Source organism: Pleuronectes platessa, chromosome 9, assembly GCF_947347685.1.
Source record: "Pleuronectes platessa chromosome 9, fPlePla1.1, whole genome shotgun sequence".
NCBI classification, from domain to species: Eukaryota; Metazoa; Chordata; class Actinopteri; order Pleuronectiformes; family Pleuronectidae; genus Pleuronectes; species Pleuronectes platessa.
Window position 1 is genome coordinate 4,125,258 of NC_070634.1, and position 17,700 is coordinate 4,142,957.

Sequence of the window (17,700 nt, forward strand, 5' to 3'; positions counted from 1 at the left end):
TGCAGGTGCATTACACATAGAAAATACAGCTGCACAGGCTGGTAAACATATTGACCACTGGAAATATTTGAGGAGAACAAACTGCCCAACAGTTTGTTTCGAGACAGCATTGGGTTTAACATTTGTTCTTATCAAATTTAGAGCAGAGAAAATGGAAAAGGGTGAACATTTATATAATTTAGTTATTCAAAAGCTCGTTATTAATCATCTCATCTGACTCTACATACTCAGGGTTTGAAATGTGACAACATTTCACCTGTAGGAAACTATAGAGAGCCACTCCAATCTCAAGACACTTTCATTACTTTAGCCAAGGCCCAGCACTTTCAGGTCCAGGGCAGCAGGGATGGTGATAATGACGGTACGGTATGTCCAACATTTCACCAGGTTTAGTTCTCGGCTCACCTTCAACGTCATGTCATCTGAGCAGGAGGCCAGCAGGTTCCCTGTGGGATCCCACTTGATTGCATTTACTTCATTCTGAGGAAAGAGGGGAAAGGGATGAAGGGATGTAGGTGCATAAAGTGTTTTGTTTGTTTGTCATCATCCAGCCTTCTGCCAATACCATTTGAAATGAGGGTGCTACTAAATATACCCTTCTCCAGACCAGTTTAGACCAGCTATTCATTCAAACAATAACAGCAGGTTGTATTCTCCTCTGTGTTATGTTATAACACATTGAGGGATCACATATAGACACACAGCCACACACAAATGAAGCACTTACTGTGTGTCCCTGGAATGTTTTAATAGGTCTGTCCTGTCCTAGTTTACAGACATGGATGCACATGTCTGTGCTGCAGGAGGCAAACGTGTTGTTGCTCTGCCAGTCCACGTCTAGAGCTGGAGCTGTGGGAGAGGAGAAGGAAACAGTCATACAACACTCATACAAAACTGGAAAATTTGTGGGATGTGTGGTGCAGATGCTCTGGTACCTGAATGAAATGGGAATTGTTGTTTGGCTTCTCCTGTATGAGCGTCCCATATGATTGTTGTCTGGGAGGATACACACACGTATAGTTAGAGTTGACAATGTCGGCACAGTGGTAAAGGCTGTTACTTCATGTGTTGACATCTGCGCTAATCTAAATAACAGCTCCTTGTTTACCTTGTCTACTCCTGCACTGAGGATAAAATTGCCTTTTTTATTCCACTTAAGGGCAAAGATGGGACCTTTGTGTTGGCCGAGTGTACTGGCCAGGTTACCTGTGGAATGAAACACAAACTGTAAGTGACTTGAAACCACTACGACAAAATGCCAACAAGGGTCTAAATAACACAAAAAGTGTCAACTCCTCTGATAACAACACACTGTAACCCAGACTGATTCTATATAATATACAGACCAGCCTCTAGGTGGCAGCATTGTTCAAAGATTAACTGAGCCATGTGGTGTGCATGCTGTGGTGCAGGTTAAGTCATTTATAACAGCATCAAGCATTGCCACACCATGGTGCGGATACTTCAACACAGCGCTTATTCATTTTCATTATTTTTTAATAACAAGACAGAGATTGATGTGAATGAAAGCCCCTCCCCCAAATACTCTATGATATGTTTAATAAACTTGTGTCTTCTCACCATCCTTCGTCCATATTCTGGCAAATCCGTCATAGGAGCCTGTTGCTAACAGCGTGCCCTCGCTCTGTCAGAGAGAAAGAGCCAGAGATAAGCATTGTGTGTGATTGTCAGACAGATAATGTGGACATGTCTCCAGAGTGATGTTGCCTCTCACACTTGCAGTATTTTCCTAAAGGCTGAGAGAAGGTTTGCTGTGATTCAGCTGGTATCATGAGAGAGAGGCCTGTGTTTTCCATCAGCATGGAAGCTTTCCAGGAAATGTTTGCCTCTGCCCTTGGCTCAGCTTTACAGTCCACTGGCTGAACTGAAGGGAAAATTCCACTCTGTGATACTCCAGTGTTTGATTTCATCTAAAAACTTATGTTCAGTGCTCACTGGGAGTTCCTCTGGGATGGAAACGTTTGGTGTAATTTACCTTCAGTGTATGAAGGACTGTAGATGCTGTATGTTACTGTAAGTACAGTGTGTGTATTTTATCTATATTGTTTTCTATGTTCAACCAATGTCATAGCCTTTTAATCAACAGTGGAAATCATCCATTAGAACTAACCATTAAAAACAACCACACTTTATAGTGTGTAGCAGAATGAAAGAGAAACGTTCCGAAATATTTCTTGTACTACGTCAAGACTTTGACGTAGTACAAGTACAAGAAAAGAGTATTTGAATTTTTAAACAAATACAGCCAGGCCGGGTGAGTCACGTTACATCATGTATGTGTGTCAGTGTCCTTACATTCCAGTCTAGCGAGGTGACGTCTTTGTTGCTAGGGACGTCCTGCCCTCCCTCTCGTATGCAGTGTCTCAGGACCAGCTGTGTAGAGCTGCTTGTACTGTTCTCACTCAGGTTCCAGATACGAGCTGTCGAATCCCCAGACCTGAGACAGACAGAGAGACCAGCACGGAAACATTAAGCTAACGCCCATACATTAACCCAGTGGACTTGTCATATTTGTTGCCATGACAGGTATTGTTTCAAGTTGTAGCGGTGAACAATTTGTCCTTGTTACCTGTTCACTGCTTTAAATAACTATTTACATTTGCTTGAAAAGGATTAGACGACGGAATTTCAGCCAATCGTTACATCACATAAGCAATAGATCACTCACTTACTTATTTTTCAAATAATTGAGGACTGAATTTGCATCAAAACAGTGAAAGTTCACTTGTTTTATTTATAATTCAGAAGGACCAGGGTGATCGGAAAAGGTCGGCGGGGGAGGGTGACTCACCCTGATGCCAGCAGGTCGCTGACTGGGTTCCAGGCACAGATAAAGACCTCTGACTCATGGCCCCTCAAGACCATGGCCTTGTTCTGAGGGATCTCCACGTCTCCATCCACCTCCATCAGGTCTGCGTGGTTGTCTGAGCACAGAATAAGAAGAGTGAGATTAATATCCAGACACTATCGACCTCCTGTAAACGCTTCACAGCTCTAGAATAAACAGAAATAAATGAAATCTGAAAGTTGCAGTTTGATGAAATAAAGTCAAACTAATTTTAACTGACGGTTCTACTTTGTCAAGGCAGGTTACATTAATTTCATGTCTAACCAGTAGCGTTGTTGTCAAATGCAAATTCATGCGTTGAAGCTACACTGCAGGTACGCACGTAGCCTACACACGGGGCCGAGCACTCATACTTGTGCGTTGGTGTGTGAGTCGTGCTGCAATTACACCACAGAAACGGCAGTGGCAGTAGAGTTTCTATACTGGTTTTGAATGTCTTCCGTTTTCTGGTCGGCTCATTTACAACTTCTTTGGCATCTCTGTTTACTTCAGAATAATGGCGAGTGGATCATATTGGAGTAGGAGCTGATAGATGTTGAAGAGCAATCATTTTTTCTTAAAGAACTGCAACGAAGAAAAGAAAGACGTCGTCCCTGTTCGTTGCTACAACTCAATCAAAAAATGGCATTGAGTCGGTCGGACCAGTGGGGTCTGCGTCGTCTTGACGTGTAATTACATTTTTGGTCAGGGTACGGCATAGGGCTCTGCGTAGGGTGCGTGGTAGCATTGACGCAGAAACATGTATTGGGCGTTAGTGTAAGTCCTTGACTCACTTGCTAAGGCGTGGGCTCCGTTCTCCTCCCCGTTGGCAGTATTCTCTCCGTTCTTGGCATTGCCAGCGATACTGCCTCCGGTCGCCGACGCCGGCACTGAAGCGGCGGCCTGCTGCTGGGCCATCTTGTCCCTGTAGGCCTGTTGCCGCGTCTGGACGACGTCTGGCATCACCGCGTCGATTAGGGACAGAGACTCAATAGGCCGTCCGTCAAATAACGTTCCGTCCTAGAGAATGGGAGAAGAAACCAGTCAGAGGCGGGGACGTGGGAAGAGGAAAGCAAGCAGGGGTTTCTATTAGCCTATTGTCCAACCTCATTGATGCTGACTTCTGCCTCGACGTACTGCAGGCCCTTCTGGATGATGCTGATGAGGGCAGCAGGGGGAACCAGAGCACCATTGATGTTGGACTGGCTGATGTGACTCTCTATACCAAATGTGAACGCAGAGTGGGAGAACCCTGGAGAAGAGATGAAGAGGGAAGATGAGAATGATGTACATTTAGAACACTGTTTCATTTTAAAAGAGTGTTTTGAAGCTGAAAGGGTCTCCGTCCACACGCCTGTTTGAGCTACACAACAGTACTGATGCACATCCACACTAAAACACCTGAAAGCACTCCGGTATAAACAGGAGACATATTATCTACTCTGCATACTTACAGCTAATACTACTAAGGAGAAACAGCACTGGTCCAATGATAAAAGAAGGGATTTATTTTCCTGGATCAACGATGAGGGGGAACTGTTACCGGCAACATTCTGCCTTCACCACTGGTGGCCGAGTCATGACTGATAATGACTGATTCACCAATCACTAAGAGAATGTGTCAACGTTTCCAAATGTCTCAGTTTTTGCCCATTCAAGCAAGCAGCCCCGGAGTTTTCAAACCAACAGCATTTCCAAACCTCCACAGTGTTTTGGGAGGCAGGGGTTAACCCAGCAACAGTGATTCGTTTTAAAAGTAAAACAATCTTTAAGGTCATGACCAACTACTCACTGCATATGGTGAGTACAGGCTCTATGTTGAATTTAAGAGTCTGTCGCTCATTCTTTTCACCACAACTGAGCACAGACCCAGTTTTTAAAGGCAGAGTTTCCCTCCCTCTATAAAAAATGCACGACGTGATAACATGCCAGGGCCGTAACCCAGGCCTGACATCATAACAACAAGCCCTTTAAAGCAAATATAGATCTTTTAATATTTGAACTAACAATTAAAACTGTGACAGAATTTAGTTTATTTAGATGCCATCTACATCTTATCAAATATCTTATGTAATGTGATACATATGAGATCAGGGACCAGAAGGGTAAGTTACAGACACTACAGTAACATTGTTCCACACATGTAACAGTGAAGCAGTGGCAGCCGAGCCGTCTCCTCTGCCCTGATATGAGGACTTACACAGCTCACAACATTTGGATAAAGGTTATAGTCCATCACAGCTGCAGAGCTGCTCACACAGAGAGCAGGAGGCCTGAGACTATTAAAGTGTCCATGATCAGACTCGTCCAAATGAAAAGGTTTCATGTCACCACCATCTTTTTTAATTGACCCTGAATCTACTCCTGATGTTCAGGTCAGTGCTCTGTTTGGCAGCTCCACGGTCTCTGCGCCAGTGTATCCTCTGTGAGTGAGTCTTTGTATGTTCTTTGTTAAGCCTTTTATAGTGTTCTTTGGGTAATGGTGCAATATGAATACAGACCATTTAAAACCTACGAGAGAATAATTACTGTATCCCACTGTATGGTTTAATATCGTACCAGTATGTAACACTGTGGACTGACACTGTTGTTTCACCACATTCTGGATTTCATACAACAAGCTGACCCAAACCTATGTGTTATGTATACACAAGGATCAAGTTGGCCAAACAAACGAACCGGCAGCTCTCTGGTGTTTGTGGAATTGACCAAATTTTCTCTCAGCAGTCAGTCAGTCAATGAAAAATGCTAAACTCACTGTAAATATTTGAATAAACACTTCTTGATTCAACTCTAGGATCGCTTTGGAGGATGCTGTCCTGTTGAGCTACAATAGGTTGTCTTTCTTATATTGTGTTCACCAATGTATACCAGTGAGGGTAGGCTAAACAACAGAGACACCTCTGTATAATACATTGAACCAAAACACCTGTTAGTTAATTAACAACATCACTGATACTCATTCAACATGATGCTGCAAAGGGACATCCACATTTAAAACGAGAAGTAAAACAAAAGACAATAGGTTTATAAGGCAGGTTGTAGGAGAGAGAGGCACTAATGAATTATCAATATGTGTTACCACAGGCCAGTGGGTTCTGATGCAATCACAGTTAGTTTCTAAAGCAGCTGTATTAGGAATAAGAGGGATGAATATATGATGAGTGAAACGACTGGAGGATACCTGACTCCTGTAGGTATCTGTAGACCAGGAAGTTGACCTCATCACTGCTAATGCTCATCTTTACTCCTGTTACACCATGAGGTCAGCACACACACACCTGAAAACACAGAGAGACAGGTTGATCAGTGGAGGGAAATACTCACTGCGACTGCTCAGAGAAGATTACACAATCAATTTGACCACAGCACAAAAAATAAATAAATAAAATAAAATTTGAAACCGAATAAGAAAAATGTAACAAATCTTTCTCATTCATTTGCTTTGATTATTTCATTGTTTAAATAATGGGCTGAGTGATATGAACAAAATATATAGCAAGATTAACATTTCCATATCAGTTGATAAATAAATAATTATCTAGATAAATGTCACATTATTATTTCTTTTCACTCTAATGTTTGTTGGAAGGTTGTGGTTTTAATCTCTTCTTTATGATCAGAGAATGTCTTGATAAACACTTGATAAACAGCAAAACATTTTACAGATCTGATGTCGTTCCACTCTGTGTTGTATCTCCTCACAGTGCTAAGACAATGCATAAGCATTATATTGATATATATATATATTGGACTTTTGTCATATTGCTTAAAATTATATTGTGGTAATTATTGATATTGACTATATTCCCCAGCTCTGTTTGAATATACAACTTGTATAGGATAAGGGGAGGTGTTTTCAGAATCTTTATTTCTGCAGCTCGGAGAGACAGAATGATCAGTTAGGCCCTGTACACACCTGGTATTAACATCCGTCCTTCAGAGATCCGATCACAAGTGGCCAGCGCTAAGTCTCTCTCTGTGTTCACTCCCAGCACTAAAGTGCGTCCTGAATGTGTCTCCTGTGACCACTTGTGATCGGATCTCACTTCCCTGCTCTACATGTAATTTAACACTTGTGTCATCTGTGTTAGTTAAGACAAACAATGTCGCTTTGAGCCAGTCTGAGTTTGCACATGTATCCCATGTCCCTGTGTGTGTGTGTGTGTGTCTGTGTCGGCATGAGTGAGCGAAAGAGAGGTAGAGAGACGAGTCAGCAGTGAAGAAAGATTTGACCAATTTAAGGAAATTAAAGTATCGATCATTATGTGGTGATTAGTGTTGATATTGTGGCCACCTCCGAATGTGGTCTGGCTTGATCGGATCGCTGTCTGATGTGAGTGCGTTCACGCCAGTACTCAAAGCTGTCCCCTTGTGATCAGATCACAAAAACCACATGTTAATACCAGGTGTGTACGGGGCCTTAGTTGATAGTTGGATAATAACAGTTGATTGTTGACATGCAGTCCCAACATGGATGATATATGTAAAAGTATAAAAACACACTGCAGTCAGTTGTCTGGATTGACCAAACCACTTCTACGCCGCATTGTGATTGGATCTCAGCCAGGAGCCAATGCAATCTGTAGTCTGACCACATTCTTTAAAACAAAAAACAACTGTCCAACAACTTAACCAGTCGCCTTACTCCGCCTTTTCCTAACATCTCAAGCATGCCTGGATAGAAGTTTTCTAGATATGTAGACTATCATCACAGATTTGGATCCAATCGGAAGTTTTGGCAAGTGGAAAATCAGGCAAAAATTGTGTAAACCAGGCATTAACTGAACTATCACAACTACTAACAAACTTCTCTAATGACTCTGTATTATCTTATCAGGCTGCACATCAGAGCCACATCAGCACTGCGCTTCAACTTTTGCCACAACACGTTGGAACGTCACCCAGCAAGGTGTTACGTTGGCTGATGAAATACATGCAGGCACATTCCTGGTAGATTACTTTATGTGAACACCACAGTCTGCGGTTACCTCTCCATCGATTACATTTTAAATGCTCTAATGAAGTTGCATGTTCATGGAGTTATTACTCCCTTCGTGGATCATAGTTCATCATACCATCAATGCATGAACCAACACACCCCCACATCAACCAGCCCTTTCTGTTTTCACTTTGCACACCTGCATGTAACTTTAGCCTTTTTAACAAAAAAACGGCCTATTGACGACGTTGGCTGTCAAACATCTGTCACAGAACCTTAGCCTTGCACGGCATAGTAATCCCTGAGGAGTGTCTCGCATCACTTCCCTTGGTCCTACATGTGGCTGACAAGCCAATCCACCTCAAGTGACCTTTCTTGCATCTTGAGATCCAGTCACCATGCAGGCAGAATCGAGAGATAAGAAGAACATGTAGTCATAACAGGTGTTAAAGCAATGGTGCTGAGATCAGATGTCATTATCTGATATACAGGAACTGATCTCATGTTAACAGCAAGTTGAAACTCCTTTGTGAGTGGGGTAATAGATGGACCAAAATTAACATCAAGTTCATTGTTGTTGCAAAGCCAGAACTGGACAATATAAGGTTTGCTTGGTTGAAACCACAACATTTAAACGCTGAACTTATTTAGTGTTAATAAGCAGCTTCTAAAAAATTGTCATCTGACTACGTATACATCATTTCATGCACAAATGAGGGAAGCCCTCCATGACAAACTGACTTCTTGCATGGGATCAGGGAATTAAGATTCAACATCACTTTTGTCTCTTGTTTTGTGAACCCCAAAAGCATTAGGTAATACAACTTTAAAAACTCTAGGAGAGCGGGGGACCCGATTCCAAACAAGGAGCAGCTCAAAGCCCATTTCCCCTGAGAATAATCAGCCATGTAATGCCTGAAGCTCAATGTCTGCAGCCCCCTCTCCCATGAGAAGCAGGCTTTCTGTGCATTTAATGGCTTTTAAGTGGATGAAATAGAGTCTCCTGACTACTGTTAGCACCAGGTTACGTTTAATTTCCCAGGATGTTAGGATTCTCGTCGTCTGGCACGGGAAAACTTTTAAGATGACCCTTAGCCTGAACACTGCAGAATATCAAACCCAGACAGGAGGAGGAGAAGGAGGAGGAGGGGATTTCACACAGTGATACTATCATCTTCTACACTCTCCACACGTAATAAGAAGAGACGATGAGATGAGATTAATCTTAAACGTCAACCTAAGGGGAAACGGGTTACTACAAAGCAAACATGATATGCATCTACACAATACACATGGTGATGTCTAAAGAGCGGACTAATGTGGCTTCTCCTGTGACCACTCACAATTAATTTGCTAATGCTGCATATTGTAGTCAAACCACAGTGACAAAGACAACAACAACAGACGACTCTAGCCAGTTGCATCACCTACACAGGAGAATAATGCTGCTATGGCTGAGCTGCTCTGGGATCTGTCAAAGACTCGCGAGACAACTCTGTAGCCGAGACAGCAGCAGAAGAAGTTACGTTAGCTCAGCGATACTCATCTGTGCCTGGACCCTACTGTCTCGAGTGAGAGACGATTTCCACAGAGGAGGCTGTCAGCGAGCAGACTGTTCTGAGGGTCACATCTACAGCAGGTCCACACACATAATGCAAACCACCTCGCATGGTGATATTTAGCTTAATCACAATTACAAACACTGCTACAAGTGTTTGTAATTGTGATTGAGTTGCGTTGCCCGGTGCTAACTAGCAACATTCTGTCATGCTGACATGAGCCATTAGTCCTGCCCTGGCATTGCAGACATACTGTACTCTAAATTAGGCCTATTATTAAATCATAAGCAGCTGCCGGGCTGCTTTCACTTCCAATTTACAGCGGTTCCATATTGCAACAGTTCAGCTGCCTGCTAACTTTAAAACACGTCACACCCCTGCACTCCGTGGTTAGTGTGTTTACAGCAGCAACTGTCGAATGTATAACAGTGAGGCAGAAAGAACTGCTTAAGAATATGTTTATGTTCGGAGCAGGTTGATTCAAAGAGACTTAAATGGCCACAATGCTCACATCTTAATGTTTCTTGTCTCTTTTAGATTATTTCAGGGTTAAATAACTCGATTCAATGTAAAATCGTACACTGTATTTAAAGCAGCTGAAACCACACAGCTTTTAGGTCCATTGCGTTCATCCTCAGCCTAAGCTAAATCTAATTAAACTGAATTTGCGCTTCCATTTCAAACAAAATAAAATCAAGCCCTTAAATATTTCCAAACCAATTGTTTATTTTTGGGTGATATAACAGCTGGTTCCACAGTTCTGGTGGCATATCGTTTTGACAATTAAAATATACAGTGACATTTCCAGGGTGTACATTGCTATTATGGTGTTGTCTGCTGCCATGACCTGACCAGTCTTAAGATAGAATGTAAAGTGAATCTAAGACATAAGGCATCACTCTAGATTTGAATCTGGACATGAATTGAAGTACATTTCTGTAAGAATATTTTATTTTACGATCTATGATGGTGGGTACTGAGCATATTAAGGCTGCAGAACATGCAGGAATTCATTTGACGCAAACACAAACGCTGACCTGAATAACACACTTCAAACAGCATAGGAGGCACCGATGTTGTGTTTGGTTGAAATGAAAACCTGCAGACTGTTGAGTCACAGATCACTGATACCCTCTGTTTAAATCCCATCTGACAGCAGCAGAGCCTGGGGAGGACCACGTGTTTGTAAACAGTGACGTGCACTTCCCCTCCACCACCATGCCACTGCAGTGGCGCTGTTGAGCCACCGGCTGCAGCCAGGATCCTCTGTGTTGACAGTGTGGGAGAAAAGAGGGAGATGGGGGATGGGAGGATGGTAGAGAAGAAGGGAATCTCTGTCTCTGCTTTTCTTTTCTTCTTTTCTCCCTCTCTCTTTCTCTCTCCCCACCAGTTTGCCTCTGACTGCTGCCAGTGGCAAACTGGGCCCATACTGTACATCTTAAATCAAGTCACGGCTCAAAGAGGGGGGGAGGGGGGGGCCACCAAAAGAAAATCAGAACATGACGATGACAGCCATGCTGAGACAACATCCATGCAACTACGTTTTTGTTTGAAATGAAATTCTCAAACAAAATCGATCTGTCCATACAAGTGTTTTGGCTCCATATCAGTTTTAATCCCTGGCCATACTAACATGCCTGAAAACACATATCACTCACGTATACTGGGCTTGTCTTCCTCAAATGCAGGCAATTATATTATTGTTATTTTAGGAATTTTACTGCATAACAGCTGTTAGCAAAGACACCAGTATCACCAACGCTGGTAATTGATAATCCATGATGTGTTCTACACTGGTAGCCAAGGCTGATGCCAGTTGTTTTCTTCTCGAGATTGGTTATGTGATAGGAGCCTCACAAGTCTGCAAAGGCTACATCGTGACTAACAACTAACAATCACCAAGCGGTTATGAGTGTCTACGTAATTTATCCAAACATTAGAGTTTCTACCCGCCTTGACTATAACGCTGCTCCGGAGTTTTTAACTCAAAACAAGGCCCAGAGAGTTTTCATACTTCTCTGTATTAGTGGCTATAAAACCCTGGAGGACTGTGGACACCAAGCATATCTATAGACGCAGGTTTCATGCATTTTGGATTGAAAAAATGAATTAGTATGGATGTGGCCTGAGTGAGCCAGAGTGAAAACATATTGGAAGAGAAGGGGGGCGGCTGTGCCTCACAATATGAAATCAATATCAATATCAAGTAAAGCATATTTGTCTTGGGTTACCAGCTGGCATTTATAATTCATTAGCTTAAGCGGTGAAGTGATGATGTACGTGCAGACATTTAAGTCTACATGCAGGCAACACAGCTGTTTCTTTGCTTGTTTTCGGCACGCTTTACATTTAGAACTCCAGCTCCCGGAATGTAACTGTGCACACACTAACAACAGACGGCTACAGCTCAGGTGGGTCGGGTCGTCCATTAACCAGAAGGTCGGTGGTTTGATCCCCTACGGTCCCCATGCCTTGGGCAAGACATGGAACCGGGAATTGCCCCTGATGGCTGTTCCATCAGTGTGTGAATGATGTGTGATAGAAAAGGTGCTGCATGAAGGTTTGTGTGAATGGGTGAATGTGAATTGAGCTTTGAGTGGTGGTTAAGATTAGAAAAGCACTTTGTAAATACAAACAATTTACCATATAAAATATATGTTTGAACTTGGGGCTTTGCTCATTCAAACCACAACACTTCTATTTAGTAGCCTGGAGGGCAACAACCAAACACACACACACACACACACACACACACACACACACACACACACACACACACACACACACACACACACACACACACACACACACACACACACACACACACACACACACACACACACACACACACACACACACACACACACACACACACACTTAAATTAGCCACTGCTAAACACTAAACGGTGCTCTCTAGATGGATCCGGTGAAAATTCATTTTGTTTAGTTAAGGCATTACTTCTTCATGAAGTTGAAAATGTTAAGAGCAACATGAACAGTTACATCACATACCTGACACCACTCATAGTGAGTGTATCTGCCCGTGTAAGACTGTAACTCTTTCAACGATGACTTGCACTCTGGACACACAAGTGTTAACTGTTGTCAGTGGATTCTTAGCTTCACTTGTTCCCTGCCTGCTGAGTCGCTCCTAATAAATAACCAGCAGTCTGTAGATTAGCAGGCGTCTGGTCGAAGCATAAACAGCAGGTGAATGTATAATGAAATGTATATATTGTATGTATTGTTTTAGTTGCCATTTGGGCCCATATTTCAAGAATTATTGGCAAAAGTGTTGCCAATGCATTTACATTTAGGAAAGGAGAATTGGCAAATGCTTTTTAACTCAAACTCTACTGATGTACTTGCAATGTGATTATACCGTAAGTATCCGCCTCAATTATTCATTGGTATCAGTGCTAGTCGAGCTCCGCCAAATATAAATAATATAAATAGTGTACATGCTTCTCAGGGAGCATATATTTTTGAACAAGGGTTACAATACCTCAACGAAGCTATGTATTGATTTTATGTGAATGAACATTTTATATAAAACATGTTTAAGCATTAAAAAACGCTGCTGACTGTAAATGAGCACTTTATCTTCGACAGTGGTAGGTGTATGCCATGAAACGGAAGAAGCCCACACACTGCATCATGAGTGTTCCTGTCTATTGCAGTCTGTGATATCTTCCATTTAGATGCCATGTTCTTTGAAGGCTCTCGTGCATGGATATATAAAGGAGGCCCAGGCTGTGATATCTGCTGCTCTCGTTCTCCTCTGCCTGTGGAAATAGGGCTCATTCCCACTGAAAGGATTTGTGAGAGCTGACAGTTTGGCTGTATTTTCAGAGCAGCAGAAATAAATCACAGAAGTGGGGGTGGTATGATTCAGGACACAATCTTATTTTCCATAGCATTTCACTCCTCAACGCATCAAATTCAGCCGTTGCCCAATGGAGCCACAAATGAAAAAAAAGATTATCACTAATAATGTTGCCACAGGTAGAAAAAGGTGCAGGGAAAAAAGGGACAGAGATGCTCTACTTCAACCTGCAGTAAACCATGGGTAGGATTTGGCAGTAATGGGATTACATAATCACATTGCAAGTAAACCAGACAAGGTTGCATTTGAAAAATGAAAAAGTGTAATTAGAGTATCATTACATTGTCAGGGATTATATGTTATCACTTTGATTAAAATTAGCAATTTCTTAAAATGATTGAACTTTTGTCATGAAAGCTAATGATATTAAGTAATGTAAAGCTTGTTTGACGGACAGGATTTCTTTAACAGGTGCTTCACTTTGTCTGCAGCAGCAGCCTCTCCAAACCAGCCTCCATTTCTGGTAATATCACTATCACGTTGACAATAAAAGGGCCCGACGCAAGACCATTTGTACAAACCAAAAATAAAGTTGATCTCATCCACTTAAGACTCAACGTTCCTTCTCTGTAAGATCACTAACACTGCAGAAAAGGTGTGGGTGGGTTTAGCTCAGGTTTTGCTTCCGCTTCAAGTTTGTTTTGACCACTTTCTGTGCAGAGCTCATTTTCTTATTTGCATCTCCCACAGTAGGGTGGCTGATAATAGTAGCAATGAGTTGGCACATCAGCTAACATCAGCAGATTTTTATTCCTACACATTGTTGTAAAGGTTAATGTATTTGACCAATTATGTTCTGCTGTCTATCAAAGCAAGTTACTCCTTTTCTGCTGCTATGTTTGTTCATGGTAACTTGACTAATGTTGTTTTGACCAAGTTCTGATAAACTCATGGAGGTTGAGTTCCATTGTGGGTCATGTGGGTCCCTGGTTTTAGTATTAAACATAACTAACTAAGCTTCCGTTAGCCGACTCAATAATGCTAATCAGGCCATCAAGAATTGAAAATTTACCTTGATTCTACAACTAGTTACAAAGTTTCTGTAAGCTTGAGTCAGGGCCTTCATAAATTCTGCATTGCAGTTGTTTAGGGAGCAATGACAACAGCAGTGAACCACTCTCTGCATGAGGCTCACCCCTCCCCCTCTCCAGGGCTCAGCATACTGGACTCCTGGAGTGGCAGATTGCATTGGCACGCCTTGCTCTGCCTCACATGGCCTATTTGAGGTCAGCGAGGCTAGCTGTATGTCATGACAGATGGCAGCATGTCGGCGTTGCCAGCTAGCCTTGCTTGGCGGGCAGTTAAACCTGCCGTGGGCATTCCGTGTCCACCTGATCAGAGCTGGTCATTGACGATCACTGATTCAGCGTTGGTTATCTACCTGAGAATTACCGTGCTGGCTTGGATTAGAAGAGAACTTGTCTAAGTCAGAATCTCAATCACTTTAAGGATCTCTTAAGAAGGTTAAGTCTGATATGCATGTACCAGAAACATGTCATGGTTACCGCTCGATCAACAGCTCTCACTATAGTGCAGAGCATCACTTTGATTTTAGCACAACAGGTGGCAAGTGGACATGCAGTGAGATGTGTCTATGGTCAACAACGCAAAAACTACACTAAGTTACAATCAGAAACATCAGAGCAAAAAATTACTATTAAAGGTCTGATTCAATGATCTCATCAAGATATTAACTCTGTCTAAAAACTCAAGAATGATGATATAAATAAAAAAATAAGATTTACCAAAGCCTTGTGGTAAATTACATTAACATTAGTGTGACACAAATTATACATTTCAGAGATGGCTTTTACATATTTTTGCAGATTTCTAACACCTTGTCTTTTTTCTGTTGTTATGAGTGGTTCTATTGTAGAAAGATGTTATTCCACATACCTTTACCAACATGTAAGAACCAGACAAACAACTATTTCCAGTGACCGACTGCAGTGGTGGACACACAGGATGGGCCAATTTATTGACAGCAAGGGGTAGAGGTGAGCAAAGCTGTAGTCTTGGGTTAAAATAAGATGTGGTGATCTCTATTACCCCTGTAAGCACCCACTGACCCGCCAGCGCAAGACACTACTTTTAATGAGAGCAGAACAAAAATAGCATTTTTTTAGCCCGGCTGATTTTGTGTTCAAAATGTTAGGATTCAGGTGCAAGAAATTCATCTAAAAACACGTTGGTTTGTATAGAATCCAAGTGTGTAGAGTTTAAGCAGGGGGTATTAACAAATAGAGGGATTGAAGCTTTGGTTATTTATATTTGGACTAATGATCCAAAGTCAGAGTCATTGCACTACAGATTCACTCAGGCTCAATATCATTCAACTGTGCAGTCAAGCTGTCGTTGTAATTCCAATATTTTAATTTGCTTTCTTACTTATGCTGTTTACACTGTATTTACTACTGCGATTTTCATATTTGTAAATATTGCATGTTTATTGCATATCTAATTGTTACTTTTATCCCATCTGCTGCTGCAATACAGCAAATGTCTCCCTTGTGGGAGTCAAAATTATAAAGGACTATCTTATATTTTAAACTTACAAAGCTAATAAAGAATCATTTAGTTTGTTTTGAACTTAGTCCCAGCTTTTTGTCATCGTTATATTTTGCTGCCCATTTTATCTTAACTTTGCTGGGAATTTCCTGGCTCCTCTGATGTCCATCTCTCCTCCTCTGATTGTCTATCCAGCATCGAAGAACATTAACAAAAAGGCAGCTACATAACAGACTGCATAGTTGAGTCTGGATTTTATGTACTAGTATAAAACCGAGCTAGACTGATAACATTAGCTCAGACTCAGAGGCCCAGTCATATCAGCTGAACGTATAAGCATATCTTTTAAAAAATATGTGGTGGTAGGGTGTTTGAACACTACTCACAGGGTTGGCTGTAAAACTACATGCTAAATGCTGGCATGCTGGCTAGCCAAAATAGCAGCTCTCCAGGATTATTTCTTATTTTGGACCAGCTGTCTCTTAACTGTCTGCAAACCATGTTTCACTTTTATTGACACCTGAAGCAAAACACAAGAAAATGCTGGTTAACTTCTCTCTTATGAGAAAGAGCCGGCATTGCTTCTATTCCATTGGAATGCATTTCACCTCTTCACATACTAGCTTGACCCACCCACCATTTGAATGGTATCACAGGATTGTTTTATGCATGTCTGTTACCAAACCTAGAGAATGTGATTTCTGTATTCCTGCAAGAGATGTAAACAAATAAAAATAGGCAAATCTAATCCCCTGTTCTATTACCTGAGCCGTATGTGCATTTAATCATCACCGTATCTCTCCTCATTCCTCTACAATTCTGTTTCTCTTTTGGAGAAAAAAAATTGGATTTGAACTTGAGGGTGAAGCAGGGACAAGCTCACTGAGGTGTGGAGGCTTTGGCTTTCTTTAGGAGAATGAAGAGGCATAACATACAAGCTAATTTCTAGGCAAACTGCTGAGCCGAATCAACGCTGTGGGCTGAATCATTTTAAAACAAAGACATCTTTCTTCTCTTGTTTCATACAGCAGCCTTGTGGGAGCAACTCGTTGTTCCATACTACTGCATCAATAAAAATACAGAACACCTCCAAGTCAGAAGTCATGTTTTCTTAAGACTCTTCACAAAGTGGCTAAGTAACACCCTGCTGAATCTCTCCTGAAACCATCAGTCAGTAAATCAAAACTCTGTGATGGTATTCTGACATTTCTATCATTCTGTCTCACTCCCATGAAAAACATTTGACACTTGCTTAACAACTTATGGGCTTAGTGTGATATTAGAGACAAAGTTGGTAGTGAAAGGTTTCTGCAGGGCACAAACAAAATGGGTGTGTTGGTGGCTTTAACAGCTCTGACTCAGACTCAGTAATTGCTCGGAACACAGCGGCCCAGTAGCAAGTTGAGCTACATGCTATCCCCAGCACAAAGACAACACAATAAAAACCACACAACAACACAGTCATTTATGAGAGAAATATGCTCCTCTGACATCACTGTTCATTTTCACCAAATAAACCTCTTCATCTGTTCAATGTTAGTATCGCAATAGAAAACAATTTCCTGTGTGACCGTCAAAACCACTAGTTTTCGGATGTAAAAAGAGAACTATGCATGAGTGCTTATAGGCTATTTATGTAAATAACACATACGCTAGATGACTAAGACCTGCAGAGCTGATTTCTTCATGAATGAAATAAACACGCAGAGCGTGAGGAAAACAAAGCCCTCCAATAAGGCTGACCTGACATTAAAACAGCTAGCTGCCAAAAAGGGTGACAGTAGTAGCGTAGTCGTCACAGCAGAGCTTCTTGGTTCAACCGGAGAACCAAATCAACAGCGTCAGTGAGTCAGGCAAAATGTCCTCGGGTATACAAACGTAAACAAACATGAGCATCACCAAGGAGACCGAGGGCTTCTATGCTTCCTATGCCGCATTTAACATTGCGTGCCGCTCG

At 41.8% G+C, this 17,700-nt stretch overlaps 1 protein-coding gene across 1 annotated transcript in view; it reads right to left on the reverse strand.

Moving 5' to 3' along the window:
* tbl1xr1a (TBL1X/Y related 1a) overlaps positions 1-17,700 on the reverse strand; it is a 39,840-nt gene that overhangs the window by 4,461 nt on the left and 17,679 nt on the right. The window contains exons 3-12 of the mRNA XM_053430389.1: positions 6,033-6,129; positions 3,955-4,100; positions 3,643-3,868; positions 2,813-2,945; positions 2,317-2,458; positions 1,582-1,645; positions 1,109-1,206; positions 936-996; positions 728-849; positions 406-480 (exon numbers count right to left, since the gene is read on the reverse strand). Of these exons, the coding sequence (XP_053286364.1) occupies positions 406-480; positions 728-849; positions 936-996; positions 1,109-1,206; positions 1,582-1,645; positions 2,317-2,458; positions 2,813-2,945; positions 3,643-3,868; positions 3,955-4,100; positions 6,033-6,090 (1,125 nt within the window). The 5' untranslated portion in view covers positions 6,091-6,129. The remainder of the gene's footprint in view (positions 1-405; positions 481-727; positions 850-935; positions 997-1,108; positions 1,207-1,581; positions 1,646-2,316; positions 2,459-2,812; positions 2,946-3,642; positions 3,869-3,954; positions 4,101-6,032; positions 6,130-17,700) is intronic.